At 35.4% G+C, this 25,454-nt stretch overlaps 5 protein-coding genes across 5 annotated transcripts; 4 read left to right on the top strand and 1 right to left on the bottom strand.

Annotated features, from left to right (window-relative positions):
* Nucleotides 1–54: 54 nt before the first annotated feature.
* Nucleotides 55–9,094, top strand: MONOS_4781 (uncharacterized protein; the record flags this gene model as incomplete). The annotated part of the gene is made up of 2 exons (XM_067874880.1): nucleotides 55–235; nucleotides 310–9,094. The coding sequence occupies 2 exons, from the start codon at nucleotides 55–57 to the stop codon at nucleotides 8,985–8,987; spliced, it is 8,859 nt and encodes a 2,952-aa protein (XP_067721369.1). The 3' UTR covers nucleotides 8,988–9,094.
* An 807-nt stretch (nucleotides 9,095–9,901) lies between these two features.
* MONOS_4780 (putative M20/M25/M40 family metallo-hydrolase) lies at nucleotides 9,902–11,736 on the bottom strand. The gene is made up of 2 exons (XM_067874879.1): nucleotides 11,584–11,736; nucleotides 9,902–11,536 (listed from the first exon to the last, which is right to left on the bottom strand). The coding sequence occupies exons 1-2, from the start codon at nucleotides 11,704–11,706 to the stop codon at nucleotides 10,106–10,108; spliced, it is 1,554 nt and encodes a 517-aa protein (XP_067721368.1). The 5' UTR covers nucleotides 11,707–11,736; the 3' UTR covers nucleotides 9,902–10,105.
* Nucleotides 11,651–12,799, top strand: MONOS_4779 (U6 snRNA-associated Sm-like protein LSm3). Its single transcript, XM_067874877.1, has 4 exons — nucleotides 11,651–12,144; nucleotides 12,240–12,316; nucleotides 12,375–12,470; nucleotides 12,537–12,799. Exons 1-4 carry the CDS (start codon nucleotides 12,078–12,080, stop codon nucleotides 12,618–12,620), a joined length of 324 nt encoding a protein of 107 aa, XP_067721367.1. The 5' UTR covers nucleotides 11,651–12,077; the 3' UTR covers nucleotides 12,621–12,799.
* Nucleotides 12,800–12,932: 133 nt separating this feature from the next.
* On the top strand, nucleotides 12,933–13,755 carry MONOS_4778 (uncharacterized protein). Its single transcript, XM_067874876.1, has 2 exons — nucleotides 12,933–13,346; nucleotides 13,392–13,755. The coding sequence occupies exons 1-2, from the start codon at nucleotides 12,996–12,998 to the stop codon at nucleotides 13,665–13,667; spliced, it is 627 nt and encodes a 208-aa protein (XP_067721366.1). The 5' UTR covers nucleotides 12,933–12,995; the 3' UTR covers nucleotides 13,668–13,755.
* Nucleotides 13,756–22,154: 8,399 nt separating this feature from the next.
* On the top strand, nucleotides 22,155–23,719 carry MONOS_10128 (uncharacterized protein; the record flags this gene model as incomplete). The annotated part of the gene is made up of 5 exons (XM_067862544.1): nucleotides 22,155–22,206; nucleotides 22,284–22,588; nucleotides 22,684–22,807; nucleotides 22,891–23,461; nucleotides 23,560–23,719. The coding sequence occupies 5 exons, from the start codon at nucleotides 22,155–22,157 to the stop codon at nucleotides 23,717–23,719; spliced, it is 1,212 nt and encodes a 403-aa protein (XP_067721365.1).
* Between the last annotated feature and the right edge of the window lie 1,735 nt (nucleotides 23,720–25,454).

The following is a 25,454-nucleotide window of genomic DNA, read 5'->3' as shown; positions in this document are numbered from 1 at the left end:
AATTATCAATGATTTTTGAAAAAATCTTTTTAGATCTTTACCAGAACTTATTTGATGTTTTCGGGGATTTTTTGTTCGGATCATTCTTTTGGGGCTCTGAGCCATTTAGGGCCTCATCACGTATTTCTTAGAACTGAAAATCTTACAGAAAGCTCATGCTGCAAGATTAAGGGAAGAAAACCCCTTCGATGTAAGTACTGTGGAGCTTTTTATGCTCAACCTCATAAACAAAGAGGTTTGTTTGACATATAACCAAACTGACGATGTCATTATTTTATTTCTGATTATTAAAATTTTATAAACCGCTAGGAGATGCTGAACCAGAACAAAAGCTTCCACCTCACAAATGGGAATGTGTTTTCTGTAAATGTATCAATTCACTTCCTCATTCTCGTCAAATCTTAAAAAATCTAGATCCCCAAACAAAAAGAAAAGTTTCTAATCAAATTGCCAGAGATTATGAAGAATTAACCTCTTCTTCTTTTGAATGCGTTCTTCCTCCATTTCTGCAAAGAATTTCTCATTCTCCTTCAACGCCAGGATATTCTCCATTGGTAGTGTACGTAATCGATCTCACATTAAAAGCATCCGAATTAAGAAACATATTAGTTTCCATTTTGAAGTCAATGAACAGTTTACAGCTTCATACAAAAGTTGCTCTTCTTTCATTCGGAGAACATGTGAGGCTTTATCAGCTCGGAAAGTTTTCTCCAAAGCAATATGAGCAATCTGCCGATGGATTTTCTCCTCCATTTGTTGAGTTCACTTCACGAGATTTCACCACGTTCCGATCAACATATCCGTATCATCTTCTCCAGCAGGTGTCTACTCAGCAACTTGTAGCAGCAGGCTCCTTCATCACCAAGCATGCAGACGGCTTTTTGTCAATCGACTTTCCACCGCGTCCGCCAGACGTGCCTCTGCTTCCTCCGCTGGAGTCTTCGTCGGCCTCGTCCTTCCTCTCTCCCCTCGTTCTCCATATCTGCCAGTCAATCTCCGACTTCTTCATTTCTCTGCCCTTTGCTGCTGAGTGTGTCTCCGCTGCTGTAATGGATTGCATCCGCCTGGCAGATTCTGAGGAAAGCAGCCAAAAGATGCAGTGGCGGTGCACTGGAAATGCTCTTGTGCTTGCACTGGATGTTATTGATGCGTATTATGTTCTGTCTGATTTTGTGCTCACAAATCCAAATGTCGCCCCGCTCATCTCAGTGACACCTGTCGACGAGTGGAAAGAGCGCATGCGAAGCCAGAAACTAGCAGAATGGGAGAAGCTGCAGGAAACTGGGAATTCTTCTCGCGTTATCCCTCCACCTCCCACATTCAAAAATACTCCTTCATTCCATCCGCAGCGGCTGAGGAGGGGCACGCTGCTTCTGTTTACAGCAGGCGCCCCGAATTTTGGTGTGGGGTCTGTGTGTGGCACGATCCGGACAACGACGCCGGTGAAAGGGTATGCGATAGATGATCCCGAGTGGCTGCGGATTGTGGAGAAGAGGAAAGAGGAGAAGAAGAGGAGAGAAGAAGAGCAGCTGGAGAGAGAGAAGTGGAGAAAGGAGGTTAAAGTGATGGAGAAGGAAAAGGCAGCGCTGAGAGGCAAAGCAGGGAAAAATGGGCGTGATGGGGTTGATGGAGGAGGGAAAGGAAAAGAAGAAGGTGATGATGAATATGATTATGATAGCGAAGCAGACGATGAAGAGGAAGAAGATGTTGTTGATGATGTGATTGTGAGGAGTGGGGAGATTGACAGCGAAGCAATGGGAATAAAGAAGCCGAAGAAGAAAGGCGCTGGGGGTATGGGTGGGGGTGGGGGTGGGATGTATGATGAGTCAGATTCTGACAATGGGAGAGAAGGGAAGTATTGGGTCTTTGAAGATGGGGAGATGAAGATGAAGACGAAGCGAAGGAGAAAAAAGAGAGTGAAGACGGATGTGGTGAAAAGAGCAAATCCGATCAGACTTCCGAGAAAGATGATGAAGACACAAAACAAACAGAAAGGAAAGGAAGGAAAAGGAGGAGCTGAAGGAAGGATTTTGGATCCGACGCTTATTGAAGGGCTTGCCACAACAACGTCAACATCTTCTTCTTCTTCTTCTTCTTCTTCTGTGATCACTTCAAATGCTTCTGTTATGAACAATGATAATTCAACTTCTGTCGCTATCTCATCCTCTTCACATCAACAGCTTCTTCCTCCATCTTCTTCCTCTTCCTCCTCCTCTTCTTCTGCTTCTGCTTCTGCTTCTGCTTCTTCTTCTTCTTCTTCTTCTCTTATTCCCTCTTCACAACACTCACAACCCACACCCAATTCACCCAATTCATCCACTGCATCACAATCACCTCATCCATCTCAACCATCTCAATCAACTCAGACATCTCCTTCTCCTCTCCCCAATCCATATTCCTCTTCTTCTTTTTCTTCTTCTCCCATCTCTTCTTCTTCTTCTTCTTCTTCCTCCTCCTCAGCCTCTGCCGTCCTCCTCATCCCCACCAACGCTCCTGCCCCTTTCTCTCGTTTCTCTCCTCTCTCCGTCACATTCTACCACAGCCTGGGTCTGCGTGCATCGAAGCTTGGAATCTCCCTCAATGTGTTTTGTGTGGGGAACAAGGATTTTGGCTTGCCAACGCTTCGTTTTCTCCACTCGAACTGCGAAGGACGGATTGTTCTGCTATCTTCGAGTGATGAGATTGTGCGGTTGGACTATGAGAAGCTGGAGATGGAGGAAGAAGAGCAGAAGGGGCTGGGGATGAATGTGGAGTGGAAGAAAGAACTGGACAAGGAAAGAGAGTGGGAGAGGAAGAAAGTGGAGCTGAGGGGGAAAGGGAAGGAGAAGGAGATGGGGAAAGCGAAGAAGGGGGTTGGGGTGAATGTGAAAGGAAAGGGGAAGATAAAAGAGAAAGAGAGAGGGAAAGAAGGAGAAAGGGGAAGAGGAGAGAAAGGGATGGGAAACAAGACAGAAGAGGAAGATGCGGCGTTGGATGCAGTCATTTCATACACAGCACAGTTACAGGCACAGATTGTGAGGGCACAACAACTACAGCAACAGAAGAATGTTAACACTTCAGAAGCACTTCAATCTTCTTCTTCTTCTTCTTCCTCTCGATCAACTGGCATTTCAAACTCTTCCTCCTCATCCTCTTCTTCATTTCAAGGATCATCACAAACATCCTCTTCTTCTTCTTCTTCTTCACCCCCATCTTTCTCCCTCTCCTTCCTCCAGCAATACTGCAAGCCCTCCGTCCTCCTCCGCAGCGCCAGCCTCTCTCGCTCCCTCCTCACTGAGCAGCTGGTCTTTCTCCTCCGCCGTTCTTTGCTCGGCTTCTCTGCCCGCCTCCTCATTCGTGTTTCTCCTCCCTTCGGCATCACACAGATTGTGGGCAGTGGAGGCGGGGGCTGTTTGCTGAAGCAGAAGCTGTCTGTTGACAAAAGCGTGGCGCTTGTTTCTCTGCTCTCTTTGCACAGAAACACAGAGCTCACTCTTTCTGTGCAGTCGCAGGCTCCCAGCTTGGACTCTGGAAGGTATTATTCGATGCAGTTTATCAATGCACAGAATTTGAGGCGGCTGAAGAAGCGGAGGGAGAGGCAGCGGCAGGCGAGGGAGATGTGGAGGCAGCGGCAGAGGCAGTTCAGCCATCCGTATTTGGATGCAGACGATTCGTCGTCGACGTCTACAGCGAGTGAGATGGAGATGCTGATGGAGGAGTACGGGAGGAGGCAGATGAGGAGGAGGAGGAAGAGGGAGGGGAAGGGTGGAGGGAGTGGGAATGGGAATGGGAAAGGGGACGGGTTTGATGAGTTTGATGATGATGAGGAAGAAGAAGATGAGGAGGATGAGGATGATGAAGAAGGCAATGGAAATGGAGGTTTCTATGCAGATGAAGCACTTTGGATGGCTGGGGAAGAAGAAGAAGAAAACAATCAAATAAACAGCAAAAACAGTCAAAACAGTCAAAACAAGGATAATTGTGAAGTGGCAGATGATTTTGGGGTGTTTGAAGAAGAGCCACAGAAAGAGGCAGCAGAAGCAGAGGAAATGGAAGAAGTTTGTGAGAAACCGGAGCCTTTGCAAGAGAATGAAGAAGGGAAAAAAGATGCTCATTTTGATGATGGTGATGAAGAAATTGATAAGTCACAAATACAACCAGGAAATAATGAAATAGCTACTTCTGTTATACCTTCAGCATCTTCTTCTTCCTCTTCCTCTCCTTCCTTCCCCCACTCTCCCACTTCTCTCTCCAAAAGCTCCAGTTCTCCTCGTCTCCACCGCTCTTCCTCTTCTTCCATCGCCACCCTTCCTCTTCTTTCTTCCCCCGCTGGCAATTCACTCCAAAGTTCTGTCTCAACTTTTCCTCCTTCCCCTCCTCTTGCCAGGCACCTTGCTTCTTCTGCATCTCATTCATCGCTTCAGCATTCGCCTTCTTCTCCGCTTCATCGCTCGACAAGAAGAAAAGATCAATCTGTTTCTTCGTCTTCTTCTTCCACTTCATCATCTTCTTCTTCTTCCTCTTCTTCTCCTTCTCTTCCATCTCATCTTGCACACGGTCCACCCACTCCACAACTCGATGAGCCACTTTCTATCACTTCAAACATCCTCACTTCTTCTTCTTCTGCTTCTGCTTCTGATATTTCTGATATTTCTGCGCCTTCTTTGGAATCAACACATAGAGAAACAAATAACATTGAAGGTAAAGAGGAAAAGAATAATGTTATCACATCTTCTTCTTCTTCTTCTTCTTCTTCTTCTTCTTCCAATCCTCCTTTTTCTCCTCCTTTTTCTTCTTCTCTACAGAATTCTGAATCAAAAGCAGACTATCACACTTCGTTAGAACCTTCTCAGCAGCTTCAGCTTGATTCCCTTCAACAGACACATAACCAGAATGAAATGGAAGTTTGTCAACCTCCTTCTCCTTTAGCATCATCATCACAAACGTATTTGTCATCATCATCGTCATCAAGTTCTTCTTCTTCTTTTATTCCTTTTTCTTCTTCTTCTTCTTCCATTTCATCATCATCTTCTTCTTCTTCTTCCTCATCATCATCTTCTTCTTCTTCTGAAGTTGGAGTTAAATCTGAAGTGGATATGAATCTTCCACGAGACACAGAGGCAGACAGTGCAATTTCTGTTGTTCCTTCTGTTGCTTCTTCATCTCTTGACACAAACAAAGAAAACAATGAAGAACAAATGATGAAAGAGAAAGAAGAAGAAAGAGAAAGAGAAATGGAAAGAGAGAAAGAAAGAGAAAGAGAAATACAAAGAGAAAGAGAAAGAGAAGAAGAAGAAAGAAAACGCATTGAAGCCGAGCGGCAGCGGCAGCGGGAGTTTCTGGATGAAGAATTTGAGCTTTTGTTTGACCAGCGGAAGCGAGACAAGCACTTTGACGAGATCGTCCTATCAGACACGATCCGAAGAGAGGCCGTTCTGAACCCGACACAATGCACACTGCAAGTGGCTCTGTCTTACATTTCAGCGCAGAGCAACAAGAGAGTGGTGAAAGTGCGAAATTTTTCGGTTCCTGTGGTGAAGTCGGTGGACACGTGTGTCAATCACATTGCGCCGATGGCGACGGCTGTGGGGATTGTGAGGAGCTTTGTGGCGTCGCTGTATTCGCCGGCTTTCTCGTTTGTGGCAATGGAAGACCCGGAGAAAGGGAAGAGGGGCAGGAGAGGGTATGGAGGGGGTGGGATAGGTGTTGGAGTGGAGAATTCTTCTTCATTGCCTTCTTCTTCTTCCTCTTCTTCTTCTTCTTCTATTTCTTCTTCTTCTTCTGCAAGTATTCGTTCATCGTCTGATGTGCCAGTATCAGTTGATCAAAGCGTTGCTCATCTTCTGTCTGAATCTCCTTCACTCAATTCTCTTCTTCTTGATCCTTCTTCTTCCTCCTCTTCTTCTTCTGGTGTTAACAAGCAAAACAGGCAAAAAGGAGGGAGAGGAGGAATTTTAACTGGAAGGATGAACACACAAAGTGGAAATAGGAGTTTAGAGAGTGGGAACGGCAACAGAAGAAATAACAGAAAACACAAAGTGAATGGAGAAAGAGAAGATGATGATGATGATGATAATGATAGCGATGATGATGAAGATGATGGAGACGATGATGATAGTGGAGATGTGTTGGCGTTGGAGTCAGCAGAGGAAGAAGAAGAAGACGAAAAAGGCGCTTATTTATTCAAATCGCAGCATGACGGAGACTTTCTTAACAAAATCGGAAATCATTGCATTAACCCGAATGTTACTGCACTTTACAATAAAATTATATCGCCTTCATCTTCTTCCTCTTCTTCTCGTTCTTCACGTTCAATTTATTCCTCCTCTTCTTCCTCTTCTTCCTCTTCCTCTTCCATCTCCCTCCTCCGCCACCCCCGCATCCACATCTCTTCCTCTGGTTTCTATCACATCATTGAGCGCCCTTTCCATTCTGTTTATCTCCCTTCTTATTCAATCAAACTCCGCACAAACGAGCTGGTCGCACGAATCGACTCGCTTCTTCTTTCTTTCATCCAATCTGCTTTTTCTGAGCTGCTCCCATCAAACTACTCAGCAGCATTGCTTGTATCTGCTTCTTCATCATCATCTTCTTCTTCTTCTTCCTCCTCCTCCTCCTCTTCTTCTTCTTCTTTCTCCGACACCCGAACAATCCCATCCTCCGCCCTGCAGCTGTGGGAGCGCCGTGGCGGGCGGAGTCGCTTCCCTTCTTCTTTCAAAGACCTCTTCAACCGCTCACCCACATTCATGTTTGGCCGTCTTCTGCCTGTTGATCAGCTTTCCCTCGCACTCCCCGTGGCGCGTGTGCATACGTTGTTCCCTTTTATGAAGATAGTACCCTTTCTGCTGTTCTGCATTGGACGGAGCAGGGTGGCTGGGGTGAAGCAAGGGAGCGAGGACGAGAAGCAGTTTGAGCGGATGCTGTTTGTGGATGGGGAAGAAGGTGTAGCAGAGAGGGTGCTTCTGCCGAGGATGTATCGGGTGGGCGATGAAGAAGGGGAAGTGGCTGTGGCGATGGAGAGCTGCCACCCGGGAGCAGATTTTGGGGCGGGGAGGCTGACGATTGAGGAGAAAGAGGAGTGGATGATGGGGAGGATGGGGGAGGAGGAGAGGGAGATGAGGTGGTTTGTGGAGCAGAATGGAGAGAATGAAAGAAATGGTGAAGATGGAGAAAAGGAAGAGAAAGAAGAAGAGGGAGAAGATGAGAAAGAAAAATATGAAGAAGAAGAAGAAGAAGAACGTGGAAAAGGAAAAGAAAATACAGAAGGATATGTTTGTTCTTCTTTATCTATTTCATCATCTTCTGTTGGAAGAGGAAGCAAAACGAGTTCAAAAATCACTGAGAAAAGGAAAGAAGCAGCAAAACGAATGAATCAAGCAAAACAGCGGTGGAATGATCCATCGTGGTTAGCATCGCATTTTTATAGGCAATCCATTCCAGTTCGGCAGAAAATTGTTTCTAACACAGAAAATGATTCATTAATAAGTTCAAATAAACAATTGAAAAACAATCAAAGAAATGAAAATATCCTTCCACAACGAATGTTTTCGTCAGTGTTGGCGTCTGGAATGAGTCAAACATCTTCTTCTTCTTCTTCTTCTTCTTCTTCTTCTTCACAAAGTGAAGATGGGTTTGGCTTGAAACAAGGATTTCCTTTCAGTCAAATAAGAAACTATGCTCAAGAAAATGCTAATTTGTTATCTTCGTCATCATCATCATCTTCTTCTTCTTCTTCTTCTTCTTCTCATTCTTCTTCTTCCTCCTCTTCCTCCCCCCCTCCTCCTCTCCCCACCTGCCCCGTCCACACCCTCACGCAGCGTGTGTGTGTGCGTCTGAGTGTCACAGAGCAGCTGGCGTCGTTCGAAGCGCTCGACATCCACAGCGACGCCATCATCGACGAAGGCAGCGAAATCCTTCTGTGGCTGGGCGGGGCGGTGAGGAGGACAGGGAAACTGATGGAGAAGGTGAATGCGATTCAGCTGAGGAGACAGCAGATGATGCTGCTGAGGGCGGACGAGGAGAGGAGGAGGAGGGAGAGGAGGAGGAGGATGAGGGAGAGGAAGGAGAAGGAGAGGGAAAGGGAAAGGGAGAAGAACAGGAAGGAGAAGGGGAAGAAGAAGAAGAAGAAGAAGGGAACGAAACAAAATGGCAGCAGAAATAAAGGAGGAAGTGAAAATGCTGTTGAAGATGAAAGTGGAAATAAAGAAGAAGATGACAATGATGATGCTTATGATTACGATGATGATGATGCAGAAGCAGAAGCAGAAGTTGAAGGTGACATGAGTGATTCATCTGATGCTTCTCTGTCTGAATATAACCTCAACAAAGGCACTTCCATTGCTACTAGCACAACTGCTGCTGCTGCTGCTGATGGCAATCAACCTTTGCCTTCTTCTTCTTCCTCCTCCTCCTCTCCCTTCACCTGGACCCCACTCCTCCTCACCCCCCAGCACTACCCTTTCCTCTTCTGCCGCGAAATCATCCGCTCCAGCGTCTCTTTGCACAACACAGCCAGGCTGCTGTGCAGAGGCCGTGTGTTCCCTCCGCGCTTCCGCTGGATCATCCCGGGCACAAATTCAGAGCGTTTTCTGCTTTCTCGTTTGGTCCGAATTTCTCCGACGCGGCCGATTTTGTCCGAGAGAGAGAAACTGGATATGCTTTTGAGGGAAGGGGAGAAAGGGGGCAGGTGGGGGAAGAAGGGAGGGAAGAAGAAGGGGGAGGAAGAGAAAGAGGGGAAAGGAGGGGTGCTTCCGATTGGATTGGGGTGGTTGGGGAAGGGAATGAATGCTGTAACGTTTGGGTTGTCGGGGGCAGTGGCAAAGGGAGTGAAAAATATGTTTGGCTGGTGGAAACCTTCTTTGAACAAGCAAGATGAGCAGCAACAGACGCAACAACAACAACAACAAAATGATTTTTCTAGTAATGATCAGACTCCCACCACTGATGTATGGGCGTCGTTTGAAGATTATTTAGATTCACTTCAATTAAAAATTCGCTCAAAGTATTGAGTTTTTATATTGACCACTATAACCATTTATCAATTTGAATATTTTGTTTCATTTTTTTGTTTCAAATAAATTATCATTATTTTATTATTATTATTTTCGAACATTGAGATATTTTGACCCATTTTTTTTGGAAACGATAAGGAACGGAATAATTAGATAATAAAGGGAGAGTTTAAGTGATTTGACCGTGAAATGCTATGTTGTTGCAATTCGTCGTAATTTTTTGTTTCACGTTGTGTGTTCATGATCGAACTTCCAATTATTTCATTGATGTACTCGAAGACGTTCGACATTCTTCAGAACAAATTAAGAAACAAAAAACGATGGATCTTGAAGCAGGTGTCAAACCAAATGGGCATATTATGAATAAGGAATCGAGTAATCCATCCACCGGTAATGGTCACATGAAGAAAGAAATTTCATTTTGTCTTTACTTTGGTTCATGTGTCGTCATTTTGACAATTTCTGGATTAATTATTCTAGAAGCTATCAACCGAAAGTATAACTCGAAATTCCAACATTACAATACATTTCCTAACAAATTTTGATATTTTTATGTTTCCTTAAATTTGTATTTCATGATAAGTGAATTTTTTTTTCAAATTAAGTTCTTTGTTTAACAATTTTTTTGTTTAAAGACGAAAGCAACATTGTTAGTATTTCCTTCGATAATGCATTATATATTTTAATTTTTGCAATATTGTTTTTTTAATGATAATTCGGTTTATTTACAATTAATATTTTATTATTTTGTGGACATTTTTTAGTTAAAGTATTCAGTCAGACAATTTAAAAGTAGTTTTTACTTATTCATTTAAGATATGTATCATTACAAAATTCAATTAAAAATTGTCCTTTAAGCATAACATTAAAATCCTTTGAAACAATCTCTCTGAAAGAAGAAATTATTCCTATTTTGAAAAATAAACAATCATGTTTCACATATATATAAATATATTATATTCATCTGTTGACAACACGTAAAAAATAGTAAAAAGTAATTAAACGAAAAATGAATGCTTATAAAAGATGTTATCTCAATAACTTAAATATCTGTTTTCATTATTTTTCTTCATCAGCCGAATTTTTTCTATAAAAAATGTCTAACCAAAGAAGATTTATTGCGGTGGATCAATTTCGGCAAACAATGATGGGAATCTTGAATACAGCGCAATGGCGTGCTGAATTTCTCTCTCATCTACCCATTCTCCAATCTTATGAGTATTTTGTTCATATCCTGCACCAAAGCCGAACATAGCTGGATGTTTGTATTCTCCAGTTGTCACCCATTTCTTTGCAGGAGTAACAGCAATAGATGTGTCTGAAACAGGGATAGGATATCCGACACCGTCAGTTGAGAAGATCCAGCGAGCAACACGTGGTTCTCTCTTGATGGCTTCTTTGGTTTCCTTGTGTGATGCTGGAATAACTGGAGTAATCACTCTCTTGTATGACTCAACAGCAGCTTTGATAACTGGGTGATCTTCTGGAGTAACCCACGACATGTAAATCTGGTCGTTGTCTGGTGGTGTTCCCTTCCATGATGGGTCTGTGTAGCGAGGAACAGAAACAGTGACTGTGCACCCAGCAGCACGAGCAGCCTTCACTGATTCAAATGATTCAACATCAGCAACAGCTTCTTTTGGCGACTCGCCAGCAGTCAAACGACGATCAAAGCGGAATGTGAATCTTTCTGGAACAGCGCAATCAGAAGGTGTAGCAAGACGTGCATCTGATGCAACACGTGTTCCCTTTCCGAGGAAAGGATCATCCTTGAATCCAATTCCCTTTTCGTATCTCTCTCTTGCCTCTTTAATGATGTTCGATCCGAACTCCAGAGGATTAACTCCCATCCAAGGCATGGAACCGTGGCATGATTTACCAATAACATCAACTTCAATTTGCATTCTGCCTCTCTGTCCACGATAAATACCCAGTGCACCAAGTTCAGAGCATCCAGTACCTTCGGTATGGATGACACAATCTGGGATTTTATCAGCTCCTGCTCCTGGAAGCTCCTTCCTAACGACATACATTGGCCCTCCTCCATCATTATCCTCTTCAGCAACTGTACCATAGCATCTAACGATAACTCCTCTCAGAGCTCCTTCTGCTTTCAATTCAAGCATGATCTTTGAAGCAATAATTTCACCAACAACTCCAGCAAGTTGATCAGCTGAGCCACGCCCAAAGATACAATGATTAAATTCAGAGTCTGGTGGAAGATAGCCCAATTGTGATTCGAGAAACTTACGATCGATGTGTTTTGGATCAATCAATCCATCATAGCAATCAATTCCTCCAATTTTCTCTCTCCATGCTGGTCGAAGCGCATTTACAGTATCTGTATGTCCATCAAAATACACAACTTTCTTTTTGTCTCTTGGGGTTGAATCTTCTTTATCTTCAACAACCCATGAAAGGTTTCCAAATCCATCAAAGCAAACATCTTCTGGCTTTTCAACTGCTCCATGCTTTATAATCATGTCCATCATGTATTTAATTCGAGGATATTCGTGATTGCTCAAACCGCATCTTGGATCTCCACCCTAAAATAAATGGCATAAATAATACAAAAAAGTTAAAACTGTCAAGCCTCTGCTGGAGATTTGTCAACATAATCAGCTGGTATACGGATGCATTCAGCTAATATCTCTCTTGCAAGAGGAGTATATTTCTCTGCAAGAGCAGAAATTTTTTTATCCAAAGGAGTTGCCATCTTCACAACTTTAAAAGTTGATCTACTTTACATACTTTAAATATGTGTTTATAACGTTATACACGTTTTGTCATTAAGTTTCAACTTTATCTAATTCATACAGATAATCAAATTTTAATTCGTTCCAAACGTAATATCATTTATTATGAGAAAAAGTCTTTCCATAATATTGAATCTTTAAATTCATTTTATTAACTTGACCATTATAACACCTGAAATTTCAATCACACAAAAATGAAATTTTTATTCCAATCTAATGTTTTTATGTATCAGTTTAATTTGTATTTTTTATTTTTTCAAAAAAATTAGCTATTTTTTTCTTGAAAAATCTCTTTTATGAAGGGCATATCGATCTGAATTATTTTGCATTTATGTCCAACTCTTTGCATGCCCAAAAGAATGAGGACAAAATCGATGAAAGCGTTAGAGAGCCACTTGGTTTGTTGATTAAATTTGAATATTAATCTTTTTTTAACTGAAAATTTTCTTTTGAACACAATAATAATTTGTATCTTTTTAATTCACAAAATAAGATTTAATAAGGCTTTCTCTTAGCGAAAGAGTTGTCATCAAATTAAGAGGGGAGCGTGAATTACGTGGAATGCTTCACGTATTTTCTTTTATTTTTGTATCATTTTCAGCCTTAATTGTTCATATTTTTTCAACAGGCTTATGATCAGCATTTAAATATTTTGCTTTCTGATGTAGAGGAAACAATAAACATTGTTGATGTGGATCCAGAAACTGGTGAAGAAATTGCAAACGTTTGTTTTCAGTAATTTTCTAACATTTATTTGTGAATTTTTAAATTATATATGCATATTTTCCAGTCTCAAAAGAAGCATCATCCTCTTATGTTCGTGCGTGGGGATCTTATTATCCTTATATCTCCTCCTCTGAGACTTAGCCATTAATTTATAGCTCATTTCACATCATTTCAATGAACTTCATTTCAAAAAGAAAAAACATACGCCTCAACGAGACTTGATTGCTTTCTGCTTAAAATGAGTATTGTATTATGCTTTTCATCACACATCGTAAATAAATGTTTCTCTGGAATAAAGAAGAAAATATTAAAAAATTACAAAGAAAAGGCAGTTCATTATTTTTTAAATATAAAACATTCGCTTTACAATATAAATATATGAAAGGATACGTATCGAATAACTTCATAAAAAATACACGTTGTTAAAGAAAACATTTGTCTCAAAAAAAAATAAATGGTCCATGATCTTGAATTTTTCCTTCATCTAACTTTGATAATAAGTCTCATCATTTATTGAAGTGAAATGGAAAATTTCCATAAGGATATTCTTCGTTTTGGAAGTCTCGTTGGGTTGCGTCATTTTCAGTTCTATCTTCGTGGAAGAGAAGAACTGGTTGTGTCCGTCAACATTCCAAGTCCAACATCAAAAGAAGAGATATGTGAACCATATCTTGTAACTTTATACTATAAAAAAGGAGCTCCTATTGTTTATTCATTAAGAGATGCATCTCTTGAAACTGGGAAAACATCAGAGGAACAAACAGAAATTACCCTTTCTACAGTTACTAATTGGAAAAAAAGACAAGTTCGTTTGAGAGCAGTACTTGAAGATTTAATATCTTATGTTGCTCGGAAAAATGGAATTCCATCTACAGTTTGATGAAATTCTTTCTTATTTTATTACAAAAAAAATTTTTAGACCATTGAAAATCCTTTTTCGGTAGATAGAAATTATTTTTCTGCCATAACAGATAAGCCGGAAACAATTCAGACACTTTTTCCTCTTTCTTCGCACATTATAGCTTGTCCAGAGCAAGTTTCACTTCTTGCATCAATGACTTCTGGTGCTCTCGTATCACTTCTTGGCGAAATATTTGTTGCGTCTCCAACTTATGCACCTAGCCTTTTCGAAGATTTGAAATATTTGACTGAATATCATTTTAATCATTCTCTTCTTATCGGAATGAAGGAATGAAGCTCTGTTTTAATTTTTTCTATTTTTGTGTGTTGTCTTCCAATATTTTTTTTTTAAACCCAAACAAGCTATTTATAAATTTTCTGAATTAAAATAGTGAGAATATTTGTTTTTTTATTTCAATTTTTTAGGAATTTTTAAAATGATAAAACATTTCATGTAATTTAATTACAACTCTTTTTTGAACCTGAACTATTTTTTGTGAATTTTCAAATTGTTCGACGAGTTTCGAAAATTCTATTTTAATAATTAATTCTGTTTAACGTCGGAGTAAATTATGAATTTGTCGAATTACAAAATAGAAAAAAACTTAAATGTCATGTCCACTTAAAATATAATATTTATATTTTTGTAAAACAAATTTCAAGACAATATTTCAATTAAAAAAAAAACATTCAATCTTGCTGAAACACACTAAACTTTATATATATTGGGTGATTGTTTTTGACAACAAATTTTTTCTTTCATAATTTTCGGTTTGAAAATATCCTTTGAATAATAATAAAAAAACTCTGAAAATTGAAAAGGCTTATTCAAGAAATTTTTATCGTTTTTGAAGCTAAAGCATATGTTCGAAAACAGTTGTGATTAATTTTCAAATTGATCACAATATTTCTTCACAAAGACCAAACAATTAATGAAAAAGTATCACCTCGAAAAAAGTTATGATTTCAAAAATACTTACCCAATATGTGAAATATCGGTGATAATTTTTGAAATCATAACTTTTTTCATGGTGTCAATAATTTTGAAAATTTCGAGAAATCCAAAATAAAATTTTCACTGATATGTTTTATTCATCTTAATTGTCTTTAATGAAAAAGTTTGATTTGAAAGAAAAAGAGAGATGTTTTTTAATGGAGTTTTCACTTTTTTCATATTCATCAACAAGCATTCGAAGTGAATATAAAAGTCGAAATTTTTATAAAAAAAATATAATTACAAAAGCAATCACCCATATGTTAATTTAGTTATTTATTATTTTGAGAAACTTGTTTCTTTAGTTGATATCGATAAGATTCAATTTTGAAAAATCATTGCTAATGTGATGATTTCATTAATTGTATATAAAATAACTCTTTAATTATGAAAAATAAGTGAACATCTGAAATTTAATACATAATTAACATCTAATAAATAGATGTTGTGGAAGAAAGAGGAAAATGATTCATTTTATTGTTAATCATTTGTTTTTTTTTTACTTATTTGTGTAATCGGAAAATCTGTTCAAAAGAATAATTATCTTAACAATAAAATGATAAAAAAGTTTCATTATATCGAAAATTCTATCTTATGAGTAGGAACTTTGTAGCAATTTTTTCTATGGAACGCATTCTTGTTAACTTAATAATTTTTCCAATTGTTCAAGTTATAATCACTCGTTATTTAAAACGTTTATTTATTGAATATTCTATTTCATTTTGAAATTGAAATTTTTCAATCAAAATGTAATTGTTGGAGAAAAAATATTTGTGAAATTATTGTTCATCATATGAGTTATCCTTTTTTAAAAGTTGTTCTTGATAAGATCAATGTTTCGAATAAATATATGGGCAATTCTTTTTGAAAAGTCGCAAATGTTCAATTTTCAAATAAACCAAAATTTTCATATTTTGCTCATGTTAATATTTCTGCTCACAAATCTTCTTTGGAATAAATAAAATTGCATCATCCAGAAATAGATTCCTTATTAATGTCCTTTGGTATATGTTAACAAATTTTTGAGTGAAATATGAAATTTTTGTTTTATTTGAAAATAAAACATTTGCGACTTTACAAAAAGAATTATCCATATCATTATTTTTTTTGATATAGAAATGGACTTGCACCTTTATTATTTCCAAAACGTAAGCCATTCAATGATAACAACATTGAAATGTTTTACCTTTTTCAATGGAAGAGTTTGTTTGGAAAACAAATTAATTGTGAGAATTCATGAAAAAATGCCCAATCTCAATGAACCTTGTAATTTTCTTTTGCAGTTTGCAAAAAAGAGCAGCATATATATTTCAATTTGGATGCAATTTCGAGAGAGAAAACAGAAATTTTATTAAAAAACGACAACATTTTTTATTATGAATAATTAACAAAAGTGACTTTTCGAAAAAAATTGATTCATTCTGTGAAACGAAACATTATATTGCATTTTTCAAAGATAATGATCATTTTAAAATATCATAAGTGATTGATTTTTGAATCATCACTTTTATCTGTGTGTTCATCTTTGAAATGTTTTTGCTAAGAGTTAGATTCAGATATCACATAAAATACCGGACATCGCACAAAATACCGGACAAGATCGTTTTCTCAATAACCACTCAAAGAGAAAATTTGATAATATTCCTCTAAAGATATCTTAACAATACAAACTCATTTGGCATATCAGACTTTCATTTCCGTGCAGACTGAATATTTAAAAAATAATTTTTAAAATTTCGGAGAAATTCAAAATCTTAATTCTCCGAAATTTTAAAAATTATTTTTTAAATATTCAGTCTGCACGGAAATGAAAGTCTGATATGCCAAATGAGTTTGTATTGTTAAGATATCTTTAGAGGAATATTATCAAATTTTCTCTTTGAGTGGTTATTGAGAAAACGATCTTGTCCGGTATTTTGTGCGATGTCCGGTATTTTATGCAATATCTGTAATTTTTATTCAATTGTTGAATGAAATTCATTCGAAAGAAAAGTCAATAAATGAGATGAATTTTTGAAATATTTCTAAGAAAAATTCAATATTGCTTATCACCATCTATTTTTCAAAATTCAAAGTGAATTTTCCAATCGAAGTTTCTCATCTTTAAAAATTTGGATTCAATAATAATCATATATGTTCATGCGTTCTAATATCTCCACTGGAAAACAAGAAAAATTTTTATCAATAAATAATTAATAATTCATAATTCCATTCAAATAAAACAAAAAACAAGTGAAACTTTTCATGAATGAATACCAAAATATAAATCATACACCCTTTTTATTTCTTAAAAATTGCATAACACTAACAATTCACTTTCACTCCAACGAATTATATATTGATTAATTCTTTCGTTTTATTAAAATAAAAAATTGACAGCAAAAGATCACTTCAGTGGTTCTCACTTTTATCGTTAAACACATGAATCAAAAGCAAAAAAGAAGCAATGCTGCGATTATATTAATGCTTTTGAAACATTGAAACCTATTGATCATTACTGAAAATAAAATAATAGTTTTTTTTGCTCACATCAAAACTTTCATTAATATTTGTTCGAAATGCATTTTTATTAATGAAAAGAGATGTGGAGTACTTTCAATTGCATATGACACCAAAATTCAAATAATCAAAGCTGAAATTGTCTTTTAATTGTTATTGTGACAATTTGTCAAAAACTATTAAACAAAAGATTAAAAATGAAGATGATCATTTTTCGTGACAGAAAAGAATTTCACAGCAAATTGATAAATAAAAAGCTCGCATTCAATTTTAAAGAGTTTTTTGATGAAAAATGGTCTGAATACAATAATCCTTTTTTGTTTGCAATATTTCAATTTTTCAAAATCCCTTTAAGAAAAAAGCTTTGATCAAAACTCGAACGAAAGTTTGATTTTAAAAAGGATTATCCATATGATAAAAAAAAAAAAAAAAGAAAAAAAAATTGTTTTTTAAAATAAAAAAATAAGAACTTTTTTTTTTTTTTAAAGTGACCGGCAGAACCAAAAATTTGCTTGTCGTGTCGCACAGGTCTAATTTGAATAATTAGACCTATGCGACACGACATGCCATTTTTTGTTGCTGTCGGTCACTAAAAAAAAAAAAAAAAAAAAAAAAAAAAAAAAAAAAAAAAAAAAAAAAAAAAAAAAAAAATTAAGAAATTAATTAATTTTTTTGAATTTTTAGTAACAAAATTCCCTCAGCTTTATTTTTAGACTTTTATTTTTCATTGTTGAAAACTTTTGAACTGTTTCCTTCATTTGATCATATGATCCATAAAAATATAAATGAATAAACAAAACATATTTTTCTTCTTAATGCGTTGTTCATCATCTTAGTGCTTTTGTGTGTTGCGTGAAAACTTATGCTTTCATGAACAAATCAGGATTCTATTTAACTTCAATTTATTTTATCCAAGCTTGTGCAAATTCAGTTAATATGATTCAATTGTGTTGTTTTCTCAATAAAACCTCCAAAAAAAAAATGCATACAATTCACGCATAAAGAAGATACGGTGGTATGCATTTATTATTTCACTCGAATTCATGAATAATGAATTTTTTTTTCAATTATAATTTTAAAGAAAAAGTTTACTGGTCTGAAACATTGATACAAGATTATATTAAAAAAGAAAATTGAAGAAATGTGCAAAGATGAATTTTATTCCGTTGTTGCGGAAGAACTATTCATCAAAATTCACAAAATAATCAAAGAAAATTATATCAATAGAAAATATCACTCTGTTTTTTGAAACAATTAAATATTGAGCTTCACTGAAAGATTCAAAGATAAATGGCTTTGAAGAGTCCTCGTTACATAAAAGATCTGAGAAGATAACTATCGATGAAAGAGAAGAAAGATGGAAAGTGTTACAAGCTATTTGTTGATCTTTACGAACTCTATATGAAGTTGTGTATTGAATGCGCTCCAAACGAACCTCTTTCAATATATGTGCCTTGCCTTCTGACAGTTGCCTTGAAGGAAAAAGAAATGAAATTCAAAAAGAAGTGGAAATGGCTTTGCTTTTGTTTTGCAACTACAGCTTATTTGATGTTTGAACATTTCTTTTTCATTTTTGATAATGTTTTATTTTCGACTTCTTTTTTTTAATAAAATGAAAAGAGAACTGCATTTGAATGAGAACAAAGCGATTTTAGGATATCACCAGGAACATCACAATCTTTAACAACTTGCATATAAATCTTCTTGGGAGTTTTTGATTGATCAAATATTCAACGATCGATCTTTGGAATGAGCAATTGTGAAAGAAATGCATTTTATCAGAGAGGCAATAAAGGAGCTGAAAGGTCTGATAAAAAATATTGATTGGAAGAGAATAGAAGAAAGAAGAGGAGAAAAAGAAGGGAAATAAATGTTTTTTATCAAGAGATAGTTCTTTGTGATGAAAGAAAACAAATTATCAAACAATTTAAGAAATGAAGTATTTGTTTGCCTTGGTAGCAGAATTGTTCAGTTATTTCGAGCATCAAGAGACGGTTTCAAAGAAAATCGCAACAAATGCTTCAATTCATTAAGAATTGTATCACATATGAAATGTGTAAGGGTTTGCACTGTTAAGATTAGGAAACATTAATGTTGATTTGGATGAAATGAAGCAATAAACTTTGGAAGATAAAATCATATGGAATTGCTTTCGTTTCTTTTTGTGTGCTTCAAAAAGATTAAAAGAAAAAACAGATGGTGAAGCTGATGAAGAGGAAAGAAAGGCAATAAAAAGGAAGATGTTTGAAAATCTGGAAGAAGAAGTGTTCGTAAAATTTTTCATTTTCTAACAGGGATATTTGATTTCCCGAACAAAAAATATTATGATATTTCATCATTAGATATTTCTAAGTATTTTGTAATTGTGAAGCCAAATTCTAATCAATGAAAATTGAATCTCCATTATTCTATCTTTTTGTTATTTTTTATTCATTTCGCAAAAAAGAAAAACAAACACTTGAGGATTTTATTAAGTTCTTTTATTTTTAATAATTTTTTCAAAAGAAAAACGAAATGAAACTTGACTATATGATTTCAAGGAAAAAAACAGAATCAACGCTTATTCCGCAACTTTCTTTTCTTCTTCAAAAAACTTTTCACAAGAAACTTGTTGCTTCATTCTAATGAAAAAATAGCACATTCAAAATCCTTCGTCTTTCTTTCATCGCTCCACCCTGCCTCTCATTTCTTTTTGTATCAATTCATTCGACGTTACTGCAATGAATCTGCTGTGTTCAGTTTTTTTGCTCAATTCAGATGTTTTCAACAATTTTCAAACAAATATTGGATTTTTAATAACTTTATGATGGAGAGATAAGAGAAAGAAGACTTTTTTTCGAATATGGTTCAAAATAAAATGAAAATGACTAAGCTCCAAGAAATCATACAACATCAGTGAAGAATAATGAACAGTTGAATGAAAAGTTGGTTTTTTAATCAATTTGCAAGAGATTTCGAAATGAAGTCATGATCTTTCCAAGGCTAATGAAATAATGACATAATAATACAAACTTCATAGATGTTCCACATTCAATGAAATATATCCAGCAATAATTGCTCAGCAAATACTATTCAGTCGGTCAGCTTGTAACATTTGAGATAATTGGATCAATTCCTTTGTCTATATGATTGCACAGACGTTTATTTTCATCACCTGTTTTAATGCTCCATAAAGGAAATGACATTGCTTGCCACTTAAATATAAATAAAATTCAATTTAATCCTTTATTTTGCAAAAGATTCGGAACGATAATTCAAAAACTTTGAAAGATATGGTTTCAATATGAAATTAACTACACATATTCAAGGGATGAAGTCACATCATGTTATGGAAATTGAAAAACGAGTCAAATAAACAAAGATAATAAAATAATGATATTAACAAATATATCCATCTTCAAACGATCATTAATTGAAACGGTCAATCAAAGAGCAATCTTCAAATCTTTTTTGTTTTTATATATATGGCTCTTTCATTAAAAAAAAAGATAATCAAATATCAAATGAAAATTTATGGTTGCAACAGATAGTAAAATGAAATTATACACATTTCAGATGCTCAACAACTTATTTTGTTATTTTGTTTCCTTTTCGAGCTTGTTTATTTCATTGAGAAGACTGACTGTCAGTGACAGAAGTGACTTCCAGTGGCATAAAAAAATCCATGTTTCACAGATCTTGTCAGTTAAAAAAATATTTTGGTAAATTTGATGAATTAATTTTTCAAAAAACAAATACAAAAAATCAATTATATTTCTTTATCAATTTCTTAATCTTGTTTGATAATAAAAAATACACAATGGATTTTTTTTTTTTTGACTTTCTATATAATTTTCTTTTTTTCTTTCTTTATTTTTTATTGAGACAAATATTTCATCCTATTTTTCACAATAAATTTAAAATTTTGTTGGAATATGTGACATTTTTGGCAAATTCGCGTTATATCGGACATCGAAAAATTGATTTTACTGTTGATAGAAATGTTTATCAATCAAATATATTCATGTTTTGGTGATTCAAATAGCGCGGAAGTTAGTCAAAATCAGGTTTTTAATTTTTCTTTTTTCAAAAAAAAAATGATTGTTGGTCAATGAAAAAAGTCGAAAAATCGTAAAAATTGACACAGTTATTATTCACCCTCTCGTTCTGATAAATCTGCACAATTGGACAATCCCAAGCCATCACTTTTTGGAATAATTAAACTTATGTTATGATAAAAAAAATAAAAAAATATAAAATAAAAAAAAAGTTCTTGGCGGGATTCGAACCATAGACCAATCCAATAATTCAAGAAAAATCCTAACCATACAATCAGTGCTTCACACTGAAAGATTCTATTCAAAAATTATCTTTTATTTTTAACCCTAACCCTAAAACAAAACAAAACCCTAAAAAGTTGATTCAAATGCAAACTCTTACCCTAAAACCACAGTTGAAACGAAAATTGATAGAGAAATGAAAACCTAAAAAAAAACAATAGGTTTATTAAACTATTCCGTAAACTGTTCTAGTGAACACTCTTCATTAATAAATGCATAAATTCAATAAAAACTGAAATTTTCATTTGTCTTGAAAAAGCTTTATTTCGACTTTATCTTTTTTTCGATAACCCTAATCAGGAATTGACCCAAAATTGTAATATTTTAGAAACATTTTTTATTTTTGACAAAACGTTTTCCGCGCCTTAAAACTATTTTTAAAATGAATAAAATACATATTTAGGAATATCAGACGCAAAAAAACTGGAATTTTCGTTGTCCGATATAACGCGATAATGCCACATTTTTTCGATTATTAGAAAGAATAAATGTTTTATAAATTTTTTATTTCGATTTGAAAAAATTCCAAATTATGAAAATTCAAAAATTTTTTTGGTTATGATCATGAAAAATTGTCCTGTCGGTCACCTGTGTCAGTTACTGGCAAAAATTGCCACTTGTCGCACAGGTCTATTGAATAATTCAAATAAAGGTAATTTGATGAAAATTGGGACAAAATTCTTGCTTTTGTGAAAAAAACAACGATTTGTTCCGAACTTTTTCTCCTTTCATATCATAACAAGTCAAACATTCTCATGCAAAAATGTTTAGAAAAAATTTAAAAAATGAGAAATTTGTTCCAAAATTCTGAATGGAACAATATTTATAAAGCAAAAAATATCATCCCATTTGACAAATTATACCATAATTTCATCTTTAACAAAGTTTGATTCATCAATAATTGCTTTTATCCACGTTGATCTGCATATTTTTTTTTAAAAATTTTCTTTACAGACTTAAAGTGGCTTTGATGGCAAAATCTCAAGCAGAAAAGAGATTTGAGCAATTTTTATTGGATGAATGTTTGCAGTTTTTTGTTTTTGCAATGTTAACAGATTTAACTCAATTGTAAATATATCTGTGCATTACACTTTGAAAGATATATCTGTGAAGGTTTTGGGGAACGTTGATGAGTGCAGAGTGTTCAGCACAATGAAAGAAAATGGAGAAAAGAACATTTTGAAGCATTACCATTTTGAAGACAAATTTTGTTTGGCAAATGAACAAATTAACTTGAAACTTTCGAAAGCGAAAACAATCAAAAGTCCATATACTGAAAACATTGTGAAAGAAATTAACTTCAACAGCAGCGAATTGTGCATTATTTTTGAATACTGTGATGGAACATGCCTGAAAGACGATATTGAGAAGAGAAAAAAACACTGGAGATATTATTCTAATGAAGTTTGCACATTACATTTATCAACAAGATTAAATCTGCAATTTATAAAATAATATTATAAAAAAAATGTGTTTTTCATTTTTTTCATTTGTTGAAGGAATTATGGACCATCATAACAGAACTTTTGCTGGGACTTTTTGAATATGTCAAAGTGGATTTGAAGCATGGTAACATTCATTCGAACAACATTCGTCTGACACCTGATGGACACGTGAAACTAGGTTTGCAATAAAGTTTTTCCTTTTTTTTAAAATATTCAACACAAATCTGAATGTGAAAACGTTTTTTGATTTTAATCAATCAGGCTTATTTCGAATCAAGAAGCCATCATCGGCATTGGGACAAGCATCTGCTTCGTCTTCGAGTTCATCGTCATCAGCTGCACAAGCGTTTTCAGAATCAGCTACCGATCTCAGGCAACTTGGAATTGTGCTCTTTGAATTGTGCACGCTCCGTTCTTTGTCACAGGATGATTTGGATGAATTGTCACGATCTTGCACAAGGATATTCATAATGAATCACTTCAGGGATACAATTGACAAAGGGATTGTGTCACTCATATCGATTTTGCTTGGCCACAACCCAGACAGCAAATTAGACTTGATGTGGCTACTTTCTCATCAGAGTGTTGCATCGAAGCTTCCAAGGCAAGATGAGACGGAATGGGAAATATACAAACTGACACATATCAGCCTCAGAACTAGCTTCAACGACACAAAGGAAGACAGTCAGAAACACAGAGATTACTCACAAAGCACACAAAGAGATGAACACAGAGAACATCTAATGAGGGATACGAAGAGCAGCACTACAGACATGAGCGCATCTATGGCACTTTTGATTCAAGAAAAAGAAGAGACCGAGAAGGAGGTCAAGTTGCTGACTGAAATTAACGAAGAGCTGAATGCGAAGATGAACGAGATGGTGAGACAAGAAATGTTAAAGCAACAACAACAACAAAAACAATTGCAAGAACTGAAACAGCAGCAGCAGCAACAACAACAAAAATACATGCAACAACTGCAACAATTGCAACAATTGCTACAGCAACAGCAGCAGCAGCAGCAACAACAACAAGAGCAGATGCGTCAATTGCTACACAAAGAGCGAGGAGCCAGCAAAAATTGTCGTGATGTCAAAAAGATAAAGTCACATCGAAAAATTATGGAAGAGAATGTTTTTTTGAAAAGATGTGAACAGACTTCTGCTTCTTCTTCTTCCATTCCACCACCTTCTTTTTTTTCCAAGGTGTTTCATTGGTTTACTCCTTCATCATCATCACAATCACCATCAACTTCCTCCTCCTCCTCCTCCTCTTCAACTTCTTTGTGCAAGTTACAATCTTCATCATCATTAAGTTCAACTCATGCTCCTTCATCATCTTCTTTTTTCTCTTTTTCTTCTCTTTTTTCTCTTCCTCTTCTTCTTCTTCGTCATCGTCGTCTTCTATATGCTTTTCTTTTTCTTCTTCGTCATCGTCATGTTCTTCTTCGTACCTTTCCCATTCTTGTTCGCTATCGTAAATTTCTTCTTCGTGCTTTCACCTTTCTTTTTCGTCATCGTCGTTTGCTTCTTCATCATCGAAAACTTCTTAAAGTTTTGCCTCTTTTTCTTTCTCGTCGTCATCGTCGCCTTCTTCATTGTACTTCTCTTCTTTTTCGTGGTAATTCCTTTCTTTCTTTTTTCAAAGCTTTTTCATAGTTGTTTGCAAAATTCTACTTAAATAATATCAACAACAACAACAACAACAACAACATCATCATCATCTTCTTCTTATTCCTCTTCTTCTTCTTCACCTTTCTCTTCCTCTTCTTCACCTTCCTCATCATCTTCTTCTTCAAGCAGGTTTTCATTTCCATCTTCTTTGAAAAAAAGGCTTCCATCGACATTTGAAAAACGAACAAACAAAAAAAGAAACCAAATAACAGCTCAAAATAATCGAATAGAATGCCAAAATAAAAAATGAAAAAATAAAATAAAAACAAATAAAAAAAGAGTCAAAGTGGATATGGGTGGGCTTTCAAAATTTCTGTTTCTTTCTTTCTTTCTTTCTTTCTTTCTTTCTTTCTTTCTTTCTTTCTTTCTTTCTTTCAGTATGTCTGTACGTCAAATTCGAATTTTTCCATTCATGCGTTTCTCTTCTATGTTTTGAATTTTTTTTTTTTTAATTTTTATTTTATTTTATTGAAAATTTTTTCTATTTTCTCCTGCAAAACCATTCATCATTTACTCACATCTGGGAACTGAAGCATGCTGATTTCTTTCAGCTTGCTTGTGCGCTGATGTTTCAGAACCAAAGCAGCGTTTGGCACACAACAGCAGACAATACAACTGCATATTGTTTTGTGTCAACCTTCTTTGGATGTTGAGATGTTATGCACTTGCAAATTTGCATATTGATAAACTATCTTGTCGTTAAAGTCCATTTTCTATTTTATTTCATTTTGCTATGTTTTTGGCAACAACCTTTTTCTTTTTGACAAATTCAATTTTCACTCAAGAATCTGGACTATTGAAAGATAGAAAAAGTGCTTTTTTAAGACCTTTGAAAATATTGAGAACAATATTTATTGTTTTGTTGAAATGGAATTAAATGTGAAGTGAATGAGCAAGAAATGTCAAATTTAATCATGACTCCCTTGAGAAATAAAGATAATCATTTTTAGTATGTGCTATTAAAACAATTGAACTTTTTGAGCATTTGTATTTTGAACTCAAATCCAAGCAAAGGCTGTTGACATTTGATGTTTCCTGTACAAAATACAAACAAATTCCTTTTTCACTGATCTTGCAAAACGTGTAACATATTCAGAAATTTCAATGAGATTATAAGAATGATTGAGTGATGATTAAACTTTTGACAATTAT

This window comes from Monocercomonoides exilis (genome assembly GCF_001643675.1).
Source record: "Monocercomonoides exilis strain PA203 chromosome Unknown scaffold47-789622, whole genome shotgun sequence".
Lineage (NCBI taxonomy): Eukaryota > Preaxostyla > Oxymonadida > Polymastigidae > Monocercomonoides > Monocercomonoides exilis.
Note: the sequence above shows the minus strand (reverse complement) of the source record. Positions and strands in the feature narration are given on the sequence as shown.

Excerpts from the sequence above, each read along its gene's own strand:
- MONOS_4778 (XM_067874876.1), top strand. The coding sequence starts at position 12,996 with ATGGAAAATTTCCATAAGGATATTCTTCGTTTTGGAAGTCTCGTTGGG. Across the intron at positions 13,347-13,391 it reads AAAATGGAATTCCATCTACA|ACCATTGAAAATCCTTTTTC; the intron begins GTTTGATGAAAT and ends AAAAATTTTTAG.
- MONOS_4780 (XM_067874879.1), bottom strand. The coding sequence starts at position 11,706 with ATGGCAACTCCTTTGGATAAAAAAATTTCTGCTCTTGCAGAGAAATAT. Across the intron at positions 11,537-11,583 it reads TTGACAAATCTCCAGCAGAG|GGTGGAGATCCAAGATGCGG; the intron begins GCTTGACAGTTT and ends CATTTATTTTAG.
- MONOS_4779 (XM_067874877.1), top strand. The coding sequence starts at position 12,078 with ATGTCCAACTCTTTGCATGCCCAAAAGAATGAGGACAAAATCGATGAA. Across the intron at positions 12,317-12,374 it reads AATTACGTGGAATGCTTCAC|GCTTATGATCAGCATTTAAA; the intron begins GTATTTTCTTTT and ends TTTTTTCAACAG. Across the intron at positions 12,471-12,536 it reads CTGGTGAAGAAATTGCAAAC|TCTCAAAAGAAGCATCATCC; the intron begins GTTTGTTTTCAG and ends CATATTTTCCAG.